At 52.2% G+C, this 20,266-nt stretch overlaps 1 protein-coding gene across 1 annotated transcript; it reads right to left on the bottom strand.

Moving 5' to 3' along the window:
- Positions 1–11,565: 11,565 nt before the first annotated feature.
- Positions 11,566–19,870, bottom strand: LOC141989696 (uncharacterized). Its single transcript, XM_074956631.1, has 6 exons — positions 19,603–19,870; positions 18,188–18,259; positions 17,658–17,732; positions 16,664–17,017; positions 15,081–15,365; positions 11,566–13,447 (listed from the first exon to the last, which is right to left on the bottom strand). The coding sequence occupies exons 1-6, from the start codon at positions 19,868–19,870 to the stop codon at positions 13,191–13,193; spliced, it is 1,311 nt and encodes a 436-aa protein (XP_074812732.1). The 3' UTR covers positions 11,566–13,190.
- Between the last annotated feature and the right edge of the window lie 396 nt (positions 19,871–20,266).

Here is a 20,266-nt window from a genome sequence, read left to right as displayed (position 1 = left end):
GAACAAAATGGCCAACAAAGCAGCTAAAAACGCTGTGAGAAATGGAAGGATTAACACAGAAATACCCTTGAGTAAGTAGGGATTCAAAAGCCTGGTGCAGAAAAATGTAAAAGGGGAATGGCAAAAAAAATTGTTCTAATGGAAAAAGAGGAAGCTGATTATCTCAACTGTGCCCTAGAGCTGACATATTTCGGGGCTGGACAGGATGCACGCAGGAAGTGCTTTTGTTTTGTGGCTCAAACAAAAATCTTTTTCAGATGAAGAGAAACAAAGACAGACTCTGTGCGCCCTGTAAGGTAGAAGAAACGTGCAATCACCTTTTATGGGTATGTCAGAGCTTTGATAAAGAAAGGGAAAAGCTTTGTGAGGTGGTTACAGACCCCTCTGCCCCCCCACCCCACCCCATCCTTACTCCTATAATCCTTGCCCCCTTCCCACTGTGCTACTATCCTGCCCCACATTGGTGCCTATACACCCTCCTAGAACCTAACCCTCCCCCAGTTCCTCTTCCCTCCCCCTCTGCTGACCCCCCAGCAGTTCCTGTGTCCCCATCCCCCTCCCCGCACTATCATCCCCCCCACCCTCTGGCTCCTGCAACTCTCTCTCCCCGGTGTTCCCCCCGTTCCTCCAGCCTCTGCATCCCAAGTCAGGTTGCTTCATGATACTCATGCCTGTCTCATACAGCACTTTTCATCAGGAGATCTCAAAGCACTGCCCACCCACTGTTTAGTGTATTTATCCTCACAGCCCAGTGCCATTATCCCCATTGTGCCTATGGCAACTGAGGCAGAGATAGGCTAAGTGATTTGACCAAGGTCACAAAGGAAGTCCATAGCGGAGCAGGCAAGTGAACCTGGGTCTCTTGTGGCCTAAGCCAGTGCCCAAGCCCCTGTGCTGGGGCACCAGCAGTGGGGGTACTGGGAACACTGTAGAGACAATCACCCTGTTCTCAGTTCTGGGGCCCAAGGAGGCAGCAGCCCAGAGCAGTAATTGCAGAGGAAGTCTGGCTCAGCCCCTGCAGCCCTGGCCTAGAGCATAGAAACATAGAAATGTAGGGCTGGAAGGGACCTTGATAGGTCATCAAGTCCATCCCCTGCACAGAGACAGGGTAAAGACCTAGACTATCCCTGTCCAACATGTCCTTAAAAACCTCCATTTACAGGAATTCCACAACCTCCTCAGGGAACCTGTTCCAGTGCCTAATTATCCACAGTACGCCAACTAATTATCCACAGTATGCCAACATTTTTATGGCTGACTTAGAACAACACTTCCTCAGCTCTCGTCCCCTAACGCCCCTACTCTACTTGCACTACATTGATGACATCTTCATCATCTGGACCCATGGAAAAGAAGCCCTTGAGGAATTCCACCATGATTTCAACAATTGCCATCCCACCATCAACCTCAGCCTGGTCCAGTCCACACAAGAGATCCACTTCCTGGAAACTACAGTGCTAATAAGCGATGGTCACATAAACACCACCCTATACCAGAAACCTACTGACTGCTATACTTACCTACATGCTTCCAGCTTTCATCCAGACCACACCAGACAATCCATTGTCTACAGCCAAGCTCTGTGATACAACCGCATTTGCTCCAACCCCTCAGACAGAGACAAACACATACAAGATCTCTATCAAGCATTCTTACAACTACAATACCCACCTGCTGAAGTGAAGAAACAGATTGACAGAGCCAGAAGAGTACCCGGAAGTTACCTACTGCAGGACAGGCACAACAAAGAAAATAACAGAATGCCACTAGCCGTCACCTTCAGCCCCCAACTAAAACCTCTTCAACGCATCAAGGATCTACAACCTATCCTGAAGGACGACCTATCACTCTCACAGATCTTGGGAGACAGGCCAGTCCTTGCTTACAGACAGCCCCCCAACCTGAAGCAAATACTCACCAGCAACCACACAACAAAAACACTAACCCAGGAACCTATCCTTGCAACAAAGCCCGTTGCCAACTGTGCCCACATATCTATTCAGGGGACACCATCACAGGGCCTAATAACATCAGCCACACTATCAGAGGCTCGTTCACCTGCACATCCACCAATGTGATATATGCCATCATGTGCCAGCAATGCCCCTCTGCCATGTACATTGGTCAAACTGGACAGTCTCTACGTAAAAGAATAAATGGACACAAATCAGACGTCAAGAATTATAACATTCAAAAACCAGTCGGAGAACACTTCAATCTCTCTGGTCACTCAATTACAGACCTAAAAGTTGTGATTCTTCAACAAAAAAACTTCAAAAATAGACTCCAATGAGAGACTGCTGAATTGGAATTAATTTGCAAACTGGATACAATTAACTTAGGCTTGAATAAAGACTGGGAGTGGATGTGTCATTACACAAAGTAAAACTATTTCCCCTTGTTTATTTCCCCTCCTACTGTTCTTGTAAAGTGCTGGAAATGGCCCACCTTGATTATCACTAGGGGTATGTCTACACTACGGAATAAGGTCGAATTTATAGAAGTCGGTTTTTTAGAAATCGGTTTTATATATTCGAGAGTGTGTTTCCCCACAGAAGTGCATTAAGTGCATTAACTCGGCGGAGTGCTTCCACAGTACCGAGGCTAGAGTCGACTTCTGGAGCGTTGCACTGTGGGTAGCTATCCCACAGTTCCCGCAGTCTCCGCTGCCCATTGGAATTCTGGGTTGAGATCCCAATGCCTGATGGGGCTGAAACATTGTCGCGGGTGGTTCTGGGTACATATCGTCAGTCCCCCCTTCCCTCCCTCCCTCCCTCCCTCCGTGAAAGCAAGGGCAGACAATCGTTTCGCGCCTTTTTTCCTGAGTTACCTGTGCGGACGCCATACCACCGCAAGCATGGAGCCCGCTCAGGTAACCGTCACCGTATGTCTCCTGGGTGCTGGCAGATGCGGTACGGCATTGCTACACAGTAGCAGCAACCCATTGCCTTCTGGCAGCAGACGGTACAATACGACTGGTAGCCGTCCTCGTCATGTCTGAGGTACTCCTGGTCGCCTGTGTGAAGTCGATCAGGAGCGCCTGGGCAGACATGGGCGCAGGGACTAAATTTTTAGTGACTTGACCAGGTCATTCTCTTAAGTCCGGCAGTCAGTCCTATTGAACCGTCTTATGGTGAGCAGGCAGGCAATATGTCCTTCTGCACCGTCTGCTGCCAGCCAAAGATGTAAAAGATAGATGGAGTGGATCAAAACAAGAAAAAGACCAGATTTGTTTTGTACTCATTTGCCTTCTCCCCTGTCTAGGGGACTCATTCCTCTAGTTCACACTGCAGTCACTCACAGAGAAGGTGCAGCGAGGTAAATCTAGCCATGTATCAATCAGAGGCCAGGCTAACCTCCTTGTTCCAATAAGAACAATAACTTAGGTGCACCATTTCTTATTGGAACCCTCCGTGAAGTCCTGCCTGAACTACTCCTTGATGTAAAGCCACCCCCTTTGTGGATTTTAGCCCCCTGAAGCCAACCCTGTAAGCCGTGTCGTCAGTCGCCCCTCCCTCCGTCAGAGCAACGGCAGACAATCATTCCGCGCCTTTTTTCTGTGCGGACGCCATACCAAGTGGAGTCCGCTCAGCTCACTTTGGCAATTAGGAGCACTTTAAACACCACACGCATTATCCAGCAGTATATGCAGCACCAGAACCTGGCAAAGCGCTACCGGGCAAGGAGGCGACGTCAGCGCGGTCACGTGAGTGATCAGGACATGGACACAGATTTCTCTGAAAGCATGGGCCCTGCCAATGCATGCATAATGGTGCTAATGGGGCAGGTTCATGCTGTGGAACGCCGATTCTGGGCTCAGGAAACAAGTACAGACTGGTGGGACCGCATAGTGTTGCAGGTCTGGGACGATTCCCAGTGGCTGCGAAACTTTCGCATGCGTAAGGACACTTTCATGGAACTTTGTGACTTGCTTTCCCCTGCCCTGAAGCGCATGAATACCAAGATGAGAGCAGCCCTCACAGTTGAGAAGCGAGTGGCGATAGCCCTGTGGAAGCTTGCAACGCCAGACAGCTACCGGTCAGTTGGGAATCAATTTGGAGTGGGCAAATCTACTGTGGGGGCTGCTGTGATGCAAGTAGCCCACGCAATCAAAGATCTGCTGATATCAAGGGTAGTGACCCTGGGAAATGTGCAGGTCATAGTGGATGGCTTTGCTGCAATGGGATTCCCTAACTGTGGTGGGGCCATAGACGGAACCCATATCCCTATCTTGGCACCGGAGCACCAAGCCGGCGAGTACATAAACCGCAAGGGGTACTTTTCAATAGTGCTGCAAGCTCTGCTGGATCACAAGGGACGTTTCACCAACATCAACGTGGGATGGCCGGGAAAGGTACATGACGCTCGCATCTTCAGGAACTCTGGTCTGTTTCAAAAGCTTCAAGAAGGGACTTTATTCCCAGACCAGAAAATAACTGTTGGGGATGTTGAAATGCCTATATGTATCCTTGGGGACCCAGCCTACCCCTTAATGCCCTGGCTCATGAAGCCGTACACAGGCAGCCTGGACAGCAGTCAGGAGCTGTTCAACTACAGGCTGAGCAAGTGCAGAATGGTGGTAGAATGTGCATTTGGACGTTTAAAGGCGCGCTGGCGCAGTTTACTGACTCGCTTAGACCTCAGCGAAACCAATATTCCCACTGTTATTACTGCTTGCTGTGTGCTCCACAATATCTGTGAGAGTAAGGGGGAGACGTTTATGGCGGGGTGGGAGGTTGAGGCAAATCGCCTGGCTGCTGGTTACACGCAGCCAGACACCAGGGCGGTTAGAAGAGCACAGGAGGGTGCGGTACGCATCAGAGAGGCTTTGAAAACCAGTTTCATGACTGGCCAGGCTACGGTGTGAAAGTGCTGTTTGTTTCTCCTTGATGAAACCCCCCGCCCCTTGGTTCACTCTACTTCCCTGTAAGCTAACCACCCTCCCCTCCTCTCTTCGATCACCGCTTGCAGAGGCAATAAAGTCATTGTTGCTTCACATTCATGCATTCTTTATTCATTCATCACACAAATAGGGGGATGACTACCAAGGTAGCCCAGGAGGGGTGGTGGAGGAGGGAAGGAAAATGCCACACAGCACTTTAAAAGTTTACAACTTTAAAATTTATTGAATGACAGCCTTCTTTTTTTTGGGCAATCCTCTGTGGTGGAGTGGCTGGTTGGCTGGTGGCCCCCCCACCGCGTTCTTGGGCGTCTGGGTGTGGAGGCTATGGAACTTGGGGAGGAGGGCGGTTGGTTACACAGGGGCTGTAGTGGCAGTCTGTGCTCCAGCTGCCTTTGCTGCAGCTCAACCATACACTGGAGCATACTGGTTTGGTCCTCCAGCAGCCTCAGCATTGAATCCTGCCTCCTCTCATCACGCTGCCGCCACATTCGAGCTTCAGCCCGCCACTTACTCTCTTCAGCCCGCCACCTCTCCTCCTGGTCATTTTGTGCTTTCCTGCAGTCTGACATTATTTGCCTCCACGCATTCGTCTGTGCTCTGTCAGTGTGGGAGGAGAGCATGAGCTCGGAGAACATTTCATCTCGAGTGCGTTTTTTTTTCTTTCTAATCTTCACTAGCCTCTGGGAAGGAAAAGATCCTGTGATCATTGAAACACATGCAGCTGGTGGAGAAAAGAAAAGGGACAGCGGTATTTAAAAAGACACATTTTATAAAACACTGGCTACACTCTTTCAGGGTAAACCTTGCTGTTAACATTACATACATAGCACATGTGCTTTCGTTACAAGGTCGCATTTTGCCTCCCCCCACCGCGTGGCTACCCCCTCAACCCTCCCCCCTCCCTGTGGCTAACAGCGGGGAACATTTCTGTTCAGCCGCAGGCAAACAACCCAGCAGGAATGGGCTCCTCTGAGTGTCCCCTGAAGAAAAGCACCCTATTTCAACCAGGTGACCATGAATGATATCTCACTCTCCTGAGGATAACACAGAGAGATAAAGAACGGATGTTGCTTGAACGCCAGCAAACATACACTGCAATGCTTTGTTGTACAATGATTCCCGAGTACGTGTTACTGGCCTGGAGTGGTAAAGTGTCCTACCATGAAGGACGCAATAAGTCTGCCCTCCCCAGAAACCTTTTGCAAAGGCTTTGGGAGTATATCCAGGAATGCCAGGGCAAAGTAATCCTTTCACATGCTTGCTTTTAAACCATGTATAGTATTTTAAAAGGTACACTCACCGGAGGTCCCTTCTCCGCCTGCTGGGTCCAGGAGGCAGCCTTGGGTGGGTTCGGGGGGTACTGGCTCCAGGTCCAGGGTGAGAAACAGTTCCTGGCTGTCGGGAAAACCGGTTTCTCCGCTTGCTTGCTGTGAGCTATCTACAACCTCGTCATCATCATCATCTTCTTCGTCCCCAAAACCTGCTTCCGTATTGCCTCCATCTCCATTGAAGGAGTCAAACAACACGGCTGGGGTAGTGGTGGCTGAACCCCCTAAAATGGCATGCAGCTCATCATAGAAGCGGCATGTTTGGGGCTCTGACCCGGAGCGGCCGTTCGCCTCTCTGGTTTTCTGGTAGGCTTGCCTCAGCTCCTTCAGTTTCACGCGGCACTGCTTCGGGTCCCTGTTATGGCCTCTGTCCTTCATGCCCTGGGAGATCTTGACAAAGGTTTTGGCATTTCAAAAACTGGAACGGAGTTCTGATAGCACGGATTCCTCTCCCCATACAGCGATCAGATCCCGTACCTCCCGTTCGGTCCATGCTGGAGCTCTTTTGCGATTCTGAGACTCCATCATGGTCACCTCTGCTGATGAGCTCTGCATGGTCACCTGCAGCTTGCCACGCTGGCCAAACAGGAAATGAGATTCAAAAGTTCGCGGTTCTTTTCCTGTCTACCTGGCCAGTGCATCTGAGTTGAGAGTGCTGTCCAGAGCGGTCAAAATGGAGCACTCTGGGATAGCTCCCGGAGGCCAATACCGTCGAATTGTGTCCACAGTACCCCAAATTCGACCCGGCAAGGCCGATTTAAGCGCTAATCCACTTGTCAGGGGTGGAGTAAGGAAATCGATTTTAAGAGCCCTTTAAGTCGAAATAAAGGGCTTCATCGTGTGGACGGGTGCAGGTTTACATCGATTTAATGCTGCTAAATTCGACCTAAAGTCCTAGTGTAGACCAGGGCTAGAAAAGGTGTCCCCACACCCACCCCCTGGTCTCCTGCTGGTAATAGCTCACCTTTCCTGATCACTCTCGTTACAGTGTGGTAACACCCATTGTTTCATGTTCTCTGTGTATATAAAATCTCCCCACTATATTTTTCACTGTATGCATCCGATGAAGTGAGCTGTAGCTCACGAAAGCTTATGCTCTAATAAATTTGTTAGTCTCTAAGGTGCCACAAGTCCTCCTGCTCTTTTTACGGATACAGATTAATACGGCTGCTACTCTGAAACCTGTAATTATCCACAGAGTCAGAAAGTTTTTCCTAAATCTCCCTTGCTCCAAACTAAGCCGATTCCTTTTTGTCCTACCGTGGGTGGGCATGGAGAATAGTTGATCACTGTCCTCATCATAATAACCTTTGATATATTTGAAGGCTGTTATCTTATCCACCCTCCATTTTTTGTACTCTAGACTAACCAAGTCCAGTTCTTTCAATCTTCCTTCACAGGCCAGGTTTTCTAACCCTCTGATCATTTTTGTTGCTCTCCTCTGGACTTTCTCCAGTTTGGTCCACATATTTCCTAAAGTATGGCGCCGAGAACCGGACACAGTGCTCCAGCTGAGGCCTCACCAGCGCTGAGAACAGCAGAACAATTACCTCCCATGTCTTACATACAACACTGCTGTTAATATGCCCCAGAATGACATCTGTCTTTTCCGCAACAGCATCACAGTTGACCTGTAGTCAACTCGTGATCCAATGTAACCTCCAGATCCTTTTCTGCAGCATGGCTGCCTAGCCAGTCATTGCCCAGTTTGTATTCGTGTATGTTCCATCGCTCGGGTGGGGTGGCGCAGTCCAGTCACATCTCGGAGCTGGTGCAGATGCAGTCTTTGGAGAATTTAGCAGCAGTGAACAAGTCTCCATTGGGCACATGTGAATTGAGATTTTTCAAAGGCTCACAACTTGGCCGAATATGGGTGTTTTCCACAGGCACAGCAAAAGGCACTAGGGTGACCCCATTTGCCAAATTTCAATACCTGCTTCAAAGTATGGAGGTTTTTAAAGTTATTTCATTTCCTTTGATTTATGAAAAAACAATGGAAAACATCTATTAAAAAACCCCAGTGCTTTTGCCTTCCCACTTACTAACACACCTTTCCATCCCATTAACCCCCCGCGCTCAGCACCTCTCCCTCCCCGCCATCCCTCCCACTACAGTCCTATGCAGGACTACTTTTTAATCCCGCTCCCGTCCCACCCCGCAATACCCACTCCCACCTGCTCCTGCATTATTTCTTGCATTTTTATCCCACTACCACCCACAAAAACCTTAGATCCCACAAATCCCATCAGAGAGAGAGAGATTTCCCCATACTACTAAAAACAAAACAAGCAAACAACCTCCCCACCCCAATATATTTAAATGGAATTCAGTCACAATTTTTGCCACTAAAAGAATAAAACAAATCTTGCTTAAACCATGTGTAGCGGGGTGGTCACCCCACACCTGCCCTGTGGGGCTTAAAACAGCCCAGGAGAGGGCTATGGCTGGGGGCAAGCAGCTCCCACGCTGATTGAGGAAGCAGGCTTGGCAGGGGCCACACCCCAATCAGGGCCCAGCTGGCCCTTATAAGAGGGCAGTGGGCTAGGAGTAGACAGAGACTCTTTCTCTCTGTCTCTAGAAGGAGAAGGTCCTAGCTGCTGGGAGCGTACCTGGTTACTTAAGGTGGAGTAGGGCTGGGGGGATGGCCAGAGGAGCTGGAGAGCTCCAGCTTGGAAACCCCCCAGGCTGCAGGCATAGTGGAAGGCCAAAAGGGGTACTGGGGTTGCAGGGGGCAGCCCAGGGGTAGGCAGAGGCAGCAGGTCCAAACCCCCCTTGCCTGTGATGATTGGCTTATACACTGCAGTCTGCCCCAGTGTGCGGGGGCTCAATGGTGACTGGCAGTAGCCAAAGACTGAGGTGAGGTGGGGATAGTGGATGGGGGTTCCACAGGGAGGGGAGACTGTGGGAGTACTGCCAGGGGGCAGCCCCCTGGGTAAAAGGGGCACTGGGGTCCAGGAGGGACATGGGGGTCAGCAGCAAGCGGGACACCAGCCTGCAGAGGGCGCTCTGGAGGCTGGAAGAGCTAATTCCCTGAGAGACCAGCCGGAGGTGCCGCAGGGGTGAGTCCCGCCCTGTGAGACCATGTAAAAAAAAATACTTTAACTCCTGTTATAACAGACATCAAATCTCTTTCTATCCCTCACTTAAATTTAAGTATGAAAAGTTATAAAGTGTTTTCCTGCAGATTACTGCAGTATGTTGGGGTTTGGAGGGATTTTTTGGCCCACCCAATCCCACTTGCAGCAAAGTACATTAGCTCCTGCTATTATGGCTGCAGGATCCCACTCCCGCTGCAGGGCTCTGCCTCCCACTTCCATTTGCTCTAGCTCCCCTCATTTCCCCTCCCCCCCAACCACGTCTCTCTCCCTCTTTCATTTGGTCAGTGGGTGGGAGCTTCCAGCGTCCCCTGCTGACAGCAGCAGTGCTCTGCTCTCAGACCAACTCATCACCAGAGCCGAGTGCAGCCAAACTGAACAAGCTGTAAACAAAATGACGTTTGGGGGAAGGGGTCATTTTAGGGCACTTTTTAACATGAAAGCAATGGAAATGAAAGGCATATGAAACGGGTGGGGGGGGGGAAGTAAGCTTTTACTGCTGTATTCTCGTGGTTAGCACATTCACATGTGATGTGGGAGACACTGGTTCAATTCCCTGCTCTGCTTGAGCGGAGAAAGGACTTGAACTTGGGTTTTGCACTGTGCAGAAGAGCGTCCTAACCCCTGGCCTATGGGGGTATTCTGGGACAGCGTTTGCACGGTCTCTCCTGTTGGAGCAGTTCCACTCGGGATACACAGTTAAACAGCCACTAGAGCGGGGACTTGAACTGGGGGCTCTTATAGTACCAGTGCGTGTCCTGAGCCCTGGATTAGGGGCCGTCCTAGACTGGCTCCTTCTCAAGATCTTCTGCAGAAGCTGTTCCACTTTGTATAAATACCTGAGTAGTCTCTGCGCCAGTCAGAGAACAAATGACTCTGTAGCCTGGCAGGGCACTTACCTGGGCTGTGCCAGCCCCAAGTTCCAGTCTTTGGGCCCCTGACTAGTTATTTCGTTATACTGCAAGAAGAAGCTTCAGCAGGAGAGACTGAGGGAGTCATACGCCAGACTATCCCGTAGCCAGCGGCCAGGGCATGCTCCTGAGAGGTGGGAGACCCAAGGGCTCTACATCAGGCCGAGTGGGGAACTGAACGGGCATCTCCCACATCCCAAGTGAGCATGCTACACAGTGGGCAACAGGTATAAGGGAGATCACCATAGTTGGCAGGGGTCTAACCCCATCCCCCAGGGCGGATTAACAGGTACACCACGGGGGTGTAGAGGGAGGGAAGTAAAGCCCAGGGCTGGATCCCTTCCCCCACAGCCTGGATTTCACTCCCTTTCCCTTCCCAAGCTCAGTGTCTGACATGGTAGGCTCTCCTCTTGGACTCCTGCCCCTCAGGCCTCTAGAGCGGATAAGACCAGCCCCCGAGTGTCCCCCAATCCTTAGAGAGAGACACGCCCTTGTCTGTGCCTGTCACATGTTGGGGTCTGAGGGTATGTTTACACCGCATCTGGGAGCGAGACTCCCCACCCAGCTCCACAGACTCATGCTAGAGTGCTCGCGGCAGCAGGCTACAAAATACCTGTGTAGACACATTGCTTGGATGTTGCTGCTTATGCTGGAGCTCAGGCTCCCAAGCTGACACCCCTCCTCCCGCCTCCCCCCACACCAGCCTGAACACCAGGGCAAGCTGCAGTGGCTACACAGCCAGTTTTAGCAGGCTACCACGAGCCCTCCTAACAGGGGTGCTGGAACGGGGGGGCCAGGAGATCATGGCCCACACACTTTTACTGGCCGAGCGATGGGGGGAGAGGATGGAGAGGAGCAAGTGAGGGGTAGGGTCTTAGGGGAAGGGGCAGGGCAGAGCCTCTGGGAGTCAGGGTGCTACAGGGGGTTCAGGTGCCCATGGACCCCCACTTTTAAGAGCTTCCGCTGCTCCTGCCTGCTAGCACAAGGCCATGGATCCAGGCACACTCCCAGCTGCACTGATGACACCCCCAAGGGCATCAGCCTTTGCCCTATTTGGGTCGGTTTTGTTTTTTACACAGGGAATACCCAGTCCTGACTCTGCCCCGCCCACATCCCCTTCCCACACAGCTGGGGCTGGGAAAGTTTGGCTCAGGGTTCCGCCCTGCGCATCGCAGTCCAAGTGCCCTCTCCCTCCCACCCAGCAGCTGCTGCTTTCTCCCTTGCACCCGCCTCCACCCCCAACCTCCTCCCAAAATCCTCCTTGCCACCATGGCTGGCACTAATGAGCGACTGCCCCACTCTCAGACAGGTACCACCTTCTTTTTAATTTAAATACAAAGGTACAAAAGTTGCTCTATGTTAAAATAATAACAATAACCAGCCCCTATTGTGTTAATGTGAGAATTACAGTGATTTCCCCTTTCAGCAGGCTGGCTGAGAGGCAGCCCCCTCTCCCAACAGGGCCCTGAGGGGTTGATGCTGGTGGACTTAGATGGACAGCAAAGGCCTAGGGTAGCAGCCAGGTTCTGGCTTGGGGGACATGTGTGTGTCTGGGGAGAAGCAGAGCAAAGCCTCGTCCTGGCAGCGGTGGAACTGCCTGGCCTGAAGCCCTGATACAAAGGACGAATGGGTCTGTAATGCAAGTGAGAGCGTGGGGGAAGGGCACCGCAGTGTACGAGGCTCTGCAATCCGCTGGAGAAAAACAGAACAGGAACCCGGGACTGGGGAGCTGAAGCCAGACAAGTTCACACTAGAAATCAGGCACCAATTTTTCTCACTCAGGGTGGAACAAACGCCCAAAGGAAGTGGTGAATCCTCCATTTCTTGGTGTCTTCAAATCCTGACCGACTGCCATTGTGGAAGAGGCTTTAGTCAAATGCAGGTTATTGGGCACAGTGCAGGGGTAACTGGGTGAAATGTAAGGGCCAGGGCTACACAGGGGGTCAGACTGGATGATCTAATGGTGCCTTCTGGCTTTAAACTCTAGGAGAGCATCTCTGGACTTTTTGTGTCCAAAGGGAGGGATGTTGTGGGACAGAATGTAGCTGTGGGGATTCAGGGCTTTATCTTCCCAGGGACTAGGATAAAATGGAGACGCCCCCCCAGATTTGTGGTCCTCACCAGCCCAGCAGCTGTTCAGTTCAGCCTCCAGCCCTTCACACTCAGCTGCCAACAGAATGCAGCAGCCAGGGGCTGAAGTGGCTGGGAGAGCAAGGCACGGAGAGGGAGCTGCAGTTTGGTTTGGGGCTCTGCTGATGGCAAATGAAAGATTTTTCCACTGACGTTTTAAAACAAAACAGAACCCCCAAACAAAAACAGATCAATAGATTTCATTCGTGTCCAGATTTTTCACTGAAAAGTTCAACTTTTCAGCAAAAACAAACAAAAAAACACAAACACATAAACTAAAACCAAAATATGTTGATTTGGGAATGCTGCCGCAGTTCCAAATGGGAGTTGAAATTTGGGTACCCCATGACCCCATTCTCTACTGTAGTCTGGGCTCCAGCATGCACCATGGTCTCTCCTTTTGGTGAGGAGGCAGTTGCATCATGGGAATCCTTGGCCATGGTGCATCATGGGAAATGTAGTCCAGCTGAGGGCCCTGGTCCATAGATGAGAATGGGGATGAGGCAAGTGAACTCCACCTCCCATAAGTTATACCCAGATTGAAACATTTCAGGTTTTGGCTGAAATATTTTTGGTTCGGGTGTTTGGTTTTTCAACAATAAATTTTTTTCTCAGAAAATAGATATTTTATCTTGTTAAAAACCTGATTTTCCATTGAAAAATAATTCAAGGGAAAGTATTCATGCAGCCCATGTCTTAATCAGTTGTGACATCTTTGGAAACTTGGGGAAGAGCCAGAAATGGGTTTCCCTCCCTGGAACACACACAGGAAGCAAAGGGAAAGGCAGTGTGTGTGTGTAGGGGGGAACGGTGTTCATTGCCTTCATTCCCCTTCCAGATCTGCAACAAGAAACTTGCACTTGTCCTTCAGTGCCCAGTAGAGCTGGTCCTTGCAATACCTGTTCCAGCTCAGCATGAATTCATACAGCTTCCGCATTTTCATTGTGTTGGTTTTCTCGGCTGTAATGGTCATGTATTGCTCAGAGTCCAACACGTTACCCAGCAGCTTATCCAGGACACCCTCGACCAGAGTTACTCGCTGGATGAGCTGTTCTCGGTGCTGGTCGACAAAGTGTGTCTCTGAGGGGAGAAAGAGGAACACAAGAGAGTAAAGAAATGGTCTGCCTCATGCTCTCTGCTGCACTCTGATTATCGACACAGTGTATTAGCTACTCTGTTATCCATGCATTCTATTTGATTATGTGCACGGTCTATTAGCTACTCCAGATGGTCTATATAATAATCCACATAGCCTATTAGCTGCTTCATTATCCACACAGTCTACTCGCTATTCCGTTATCCACACGATCTATTTAATTATCCACACAATCACCTACCCATCTTGACTGGCTCGGCGCTCAATCGCTCGCTATTGACCACCCACAGGGCCCTCTGTACTCATCTGTGGCTTCACTGCTCTGTGACCAGGCAGATTTTCTCTGCTCCGTAACCTCCCTCCCATGCATAATTAATCTGGTTTGCCCTGTCATCCAAAACCAATCCCCAACCCCTCCTGCTAAGCCCTGTCTCCCCTTCACCTCCAACTTCATTCAATGTGCCACCAACAACCACCTTTCCAGCTCCACCTTGGTTCCACCCCTCTGATCTGGCTTCCACCATCACCAAGGCCCTCTTCTGGGCCCAGCCTCAGTGCTTTAACCCCATTCTCATCCTTGATTTCTCCACTGCTTCAGACACCATCCATCATACCCCTCCTGCTTGGTACTTTGTCCTGCCTTAGGCTTCAAGACTCCCTCCTCTGCCAACTGTCCTCCTACCACTCTGGTCGCTCCAGTGACTCATCCGGTGGATCTCCTCCCCACCGCTCCCACTTCTCACTGAGAGGATCCCTCCTTTGTGCCCTCCTTTTCTCCCTGCTCTGAACTGTACACATGGCTTTGGCTGCTATCTTCATGCCTATGACTCTCAAATCTCTGCTCTTGTTCCCACTCCAACCCATTCGCTCCTCTCACTCCTGTCTCTCTGAAGCCTCCTCCTGGATACCTTGCTGTCAGCTCACATTGGCCAACCAGATCTCCCCTGCGAGGCCCTCTGTTCTCTGCCTCTATTGACAGCACCACCATCCTCCTTGCCACTCCAGCCTGTGACCTGGCTGCATCTTTGACTCAGTCCTTCTCTCGACACCCCCATATCCAGGCAGTGCCAAATCTTGCCTTGTCTTCCTCCTCAGTGTCTCTGAGATCTGCCCTTTCCTCTGGCCCACAAAAGCTTTCTCCAGGTCTTTATCCCCTTCGGCCTCCTTCACATCCACATCAACCCCTCTCCACTCCATTCCAAACCAAGGTGATATGGGATTTGAGATGCCGCTATCTTGGGGTCCAAAGGTTCAGTTTTGGCTCACAACAACAGTGGTGTTTCTAAAAGTTGGGTCCAAAAGGAATCTTAAGCCTCAGCCCCTTTGGGTTCAAATCCACAGCCAAGATTTGAGTCAGATCTAAAACTGGGAGGGGCCTGTTTTCATCACTGGGTTTAGATCTGGCCCAAGATGCAGGTAGAAAATCAAGGGAGAGCCACTGACAACACTCTGGCACTGTGGAACCTGGCTTCACCCTGATTTGGCCTTTGACCCCAAGCTGCAGCCTCACCCGGAGCTGGACACGCACTCCTGGGCCCATCTACCTTGCGCCCCACCCTCCATTCAGCTCTCTTCAATGTAATATAAAGACCTTGCCCAGCTAACCTTGCCACTCACCTTTTCCACCAGCTGCGTTTTCTCTGTCTTCCCTGGAAATGGACTTAAATTCCCTGGAGTCAGGGGCAACTTCTTTGGAAACAGGAGTAACTCCCCTGGTGTCGGGGGCAACTTCTTTGGAAACAGGAGTAACTCCCCTGGTGTCGGGGGCAACTTCCTTGGAAACAGGAGTAACTTCCTTGGAAACAGGAGTAACTCCCCTGGTGTCGGGGGCAACTTCCTTGGAAACAGGAGTAACTTCCCTGGTGTCGGGGGCAACTTCCTTGGCGTTGGGGGTAGCGACACCTGTTCAGAGACCCCAGGCAACAGAGTTAGAGACCCAGGAGAGGACGTTACAGAAGCTATATCACCAGGGGGAGGTTAGAGTAACAGTCCTTTCTGCTTGTATTGGATTTCTCGTCAGGTACAGAGGTGAAAGGCTCAGCAAAAACACGTTTGTGCTGTTACTTGCCTGGCACCCTGGCTAAAGCCGGCCATTGCGTTTCTTTGGGGGACCCCAACCCTGCCTGTATTCTTAAAATTAAAAATTTCAGGTCCTTGCTTCCCAATATTTTTCCTGGTCTGGACTTCTGGACTCACCCCAGCTATGCAGCACTTTAGAAGGTCCCAGGAAAAGTCAGGACCTGAGATTATTGTGAATTATTTTGCTCAGGAATGCCACTCATGGACCAAGACCCTTTGCTCTAAGCAATGTACACTCACAGAACAAGAAGATGAGCCCTGCCCCAAAGAGCATGGACCCATGGGTCTGATCCAGGGCGGCAGGGAGAGGTGGGATACTGAGCTAGATGGACCCATGGGTCTGATTCAGGGCAGCAGGAAGAAGCCGAGATACCAGGCTAGATGGGCCCATTGGTTGGATCTGGAGCAGCAGTTCCTATGTCCCTTCATTTTATTCCAGGAGAGCTTGAGGGCTCTCTGGACCCCATTATGGATCTCTGTTGGGGAGGGGAAGGGAAACCAGCCTTCTCTGCTCAGCTCCACATGGGTGTCTGCTGAATCCACCAAGGGACCTGTGTGACCCTCTGCATCATCCAGCTGCATGGAGTCAGGGTTCTGTGGCAGGTGAATCTGGAGAAAGTGACAGGGGTGGGGAGGTTGGGGGTGTTCTCAAAGAGCCGATTCCAGTTCAGGGCTAGAGTGAGAGGAAACCACAGATACAGGGCCTCATCCTGCAAAACCTCACTGGGGTATCACCTGGCGCAGCACTTGCTGCTGGGAGAAGCCTCAGTGAAGGGACTGGGATTGCTCACAGCTGCCAGCAATAGGAGCTCAACGATGAGTGACTTATTTATTTCCAGGGTCAGGTACCAAAGCTACTAAGCGCTACAGCGACTGGCGCCTGACGTATGATCCAGACCAGCAAGCTGGGGTCTAGGAGAATGGGGATGAGGCAAGTGCACTGTAACTCCCATAAGTTATACCCAAATTGAAATATTTCAGGTTTTGGCTGGCTGGCTAGGGCCTGGGAAGACAGACCAGCGTACTAGGATCTAGGGCTGGAGACAGATACACACATTAGGAGAAGGGAAGCCCCAAACAACCCATGGGCAATCGCTCTCCACCTTTAAACTCAGACTGACCTTTGACCTCCAGTGTCCCAGTGCTCCTCTCAATGGGGGTCTGCAGGGTCACATGTCCCACCTGGCAGATGAACTCTGCCCCTTGGTCTCTCTGCACCGATGGGGTGAAGGAGAGCGTCACCATCTGCTGGTAGGTCTCCCTGTCTTTGGCACAGGTCTCCTTGGGGATGATGGCATAATCAGCGGAGTCCTTGATGGGCGTGGCCACACTCTCTCCACTCTCCCTCCTGAGCCAGGTCACAGTTAGCTCCTGGGGGAAGTACCCTGCGATGAAGCAGCTGAAGGCCACGTGGCTGCCCTCCACCAGTGGCTGAGACTGGAATATTTCTGACACCTCCGGGCGCCGCAGGACAACTGAGAAGTCAAATGGATAGAGAGAGAGGGAAGGAGAAATCTTGCCCCGGAGTGGGGCTTTCATGTGTAGCGTCTGCTAATGGCCACTATTGGAGTTGGGCCCATTGATCTGATTTGGGGTTGTAGGGAAGGGGCAAGATACAGTTTAGACTGGCCCAATGATTTGATCCAGAGTGGCATGGAGGGGGCAGGATACCAGGGTAGATGGGCCCATCAGGGCAGTTCCTGTGTGCCATCATTACATTCCAGGAGGGCTTGGCATCTCTGGACTCCAACACGGATCTCTGTTGGGTGGAGAAGGGGACCCAGCCCTCTCTGCTCAGCCCCACACAGTACCTGCTGAATCCACAAAGGCAGGGCTTAAATTCAGCTGTCCAGAGGGGAGCTCCAGTAAATATTTTCCCTTGACTCCAGCCTGATGCTGTTGGCTCTCAATCTGGGATTCCGGCTCTCTGGGGGGCCTCAAGCTGATTTCAGGTGGTCCATGGGGCCCCGCGGCTGAAGCCCAGAGCCACAAGCCCAGGCACCTCCTGTGGAACTGAAACCCCAAACCCTGAAGCCTTGAACCCCGAATGGGATGGGGGAATGGGCCTGGAGGACTCCAGGAGAATGTAAGTGCTGCAACAAAGGAGCTACTGACCTGTGTGTCCCTCTGCATTGTCCAAAGGGAGAATTTCCAGCTGCTCAGAGTCAGGAATCACAGTGGGAGGGTACTCTGGAGCAAATGAGACAGAGAGGAAGCATGAATGCTACAGAGTGAGTCATGGCTCAGAGCTGGAAAGGGCGGAGACCACTCATGGGGAGCCTTATCCCCCCCAACACTTGCCATGGTGCTACCAGACAGAGCTCCCTGCCTGAAGGCACTTACATTACATCTCAGTTCACTAGATAGGAAAAAAAATCTTCACCTGGCCTCTTTCTACAGGAGCCAGCGAAGGGCACAAATGAGGAGGGGGGCACTCTGCCGTTTGCCACCAGTGCATGGCAGGAAGAAATGGGGGTGACAGTTCCCCACAAAAATCTAGGGGGCTGGGGAAGAGCCCTGAGCCAAAGCTGCCTCAGATGTCTCCAAGCCTGGGATTTGGAAAGGGGATGATCTGTCCCAGGCTGGGGGGAAGGAATCCTCCTTTCAGAGCCTTTCACGCACCTCTTGATCTGCACCCCACTCACCGGCGGCTCCGGCTGTGGCACCAGCAGGAAGGGGCTCGCTCTGCACAGCAGTGGCTGCAGATCCAGGGGGCACTGGAGAAAAAAGGGGGGAAATCAGTCTCGGACCTGTGGTCAGCTCACAGCACGGCTCACCTCCTCCCCACACGCTCCCTCCTCCCCACACATACACACAGAGGACGAACGTAGTTCTTCGAGGCCAGAACAGGAGTGTGAGTGAGATATCGGCGTGGGGGAGAGTCAGGGGCAAAGGGAGAAGAATCCATAATGGCAGAGAAACAGGGGTCCAGAGGGCTAAAGCAGATGCTTCTGCCCCTCAGTTAGATTTGGTCCTTGACCTTGTTCTATCACATTTTCTTTCAAGTGAACGCTGCCCAGACCTACTACAAATGGGGCCGGGGTGGGGGGGGCGGTGTCTGGTCCAGGGAACGGGATGGAAGGAGGACAGATATGGCAGTGGAAAGGAGTCCACTGGGAAGGAATAGGGTTCATTCTGGTGCAGTCTGCAAGGCCTGTGTTGGACACCTGTCATGGAGCACATGGAATGATTCATGATTAATAAAAAAAACTAAGGAAATTTCCCATCTAAAAACAAACAACTTTGTTAACCTGCAGTTTGGGTGGAGAGATTCTCTCACTTACTTGACCTAAAACACCCCACAGAGCACTCTCGGCCCCATGAAGAGAGGCTCTCCAGGAGTCCCTCCTTGCGGGGCTGAGAACGGGAGCCCAGCCACTTGGGGCTGAAAACAGAATTCTACCGCGAGATCATGAGCGAGGCTTAATTTTACCTAGAAATTACATCTCTCGCAATACATTCATGACTGTTGGCATGTTTGCACGGGGGAGGCCCAGTCACGGACCAAGCCCCCATTGCGCCAGGCACTGTAGAAAACCCAGAACAAAAAGAGCCTCCCTGCCTCCAAGGAGTGAACAATCAGTGTGAGCTGGTGAGCGCTCAGCTGGTTTGGGGGGCGGGGGAGTGCTGCAGGTCCCAGGGGCTGAGTTAGTTTTGCTTGGTGAAATGATGTTAAAGGAATAACAGTTTGTGTGTGTGTTTTGGGGGAGGGGGGGCTGCAGGGGTTTTTGCCAATGGATCAACAACCCTCTCTTGCTTTTTACACATGAGGTGGGGGTGGGGAGCAGATTCTTCCCAGGTGTAAATGGTCCCACCAGCTCAGGATGTGGCTGGAAAGGAGCAGGGGAGCGGCAGGGCAGGAGGGGAGGGGGGCTGGTATGAGAAGAGAATGAAAGTGAAAGCGGGGGTGGAATCCCAGCCTGGAAAAGACCGGAAAGAAAGGCAGATTGGGGGTTGTTTCCCGCTCCCAGAGATCCCCGTGAGGGGGGGATTTAGTCGTGCCCAGAAATAAGGGGGCCGGGTGGGGAGGAGCAGTGGGGATTCCCCCATGTCTCTGTACCGTCTGTGCCGAGTGCCCCTGCCAGGTCTCTGACGCGGTCCGGGTCTATCAGCACCTTCACGGCCGCCTCCAGCCCGCTGTACTCGGCGCTGTCCCTCCGGTCGTTAACCTCCGCGGCCGGCTCCGCCCCTCCCTCCGGCTTGTTCTCGGCCATGAGCTTCTCCCCCTCCCTCACCAGGCACTTCTGCACCCTCTTGCTGAAGCGCTGCAGCTCCCGCTCGCCCTTCTTCTCCAGGGGCCCCAGCAGCCGCTTCAGCAGCTCCTCCATGCCGGTGCCAGTGCCGGCCCTGCCCGCCGCCTCCCGGCCCTTCTGGGAAGCGGTTTCCACATCGGCCTCCCGGCCCAGGTCCCTTCGCCCCACCCCGCGGGCATTTCCCGCTCGTCACTCCCAGACAGGGACCGGGGGCGGGGCTGTCCGCGGGGGCAGGGCCGGACTGGGCTCCTGGCTCTCCGAGGGGAAATGGGACACCCCGTGTGGGGCTAGGCCGAGCCCCCCCCATACTTGACTGGCCTGAGCCGCTCGCCCCAGCCCCCCCCCCGGCTTGCCCGAGCACACCCCACTCTCTGCATGGGGCTGGCGTCGCTGCTTGCCTGAGCCCTGCCTGCCCCCCCCCCCCGTGTCCAGCTACCCTCACCCCCCCGCGTGGGGCTGGCATCACCACTC

The sequence above is a fragment of the Natator depressus genome, chromosome 6, assembly GCF_965152275.1.
Source record: "Natator depressus isolate rNatDep1 chromosome 6, rNatDep2.hap1, whole genome shotgun sequence".
Classification (NCBI taxonomy): Eukaryota; Metazoa; Chordata; order Testudines; family Cheloniidae; genus Natator; species Natator depressus.
Note: the sequence above shows the minus strand (reverse complement) of the source record. Positions and strands in the feature narration are given on the sequence as shown.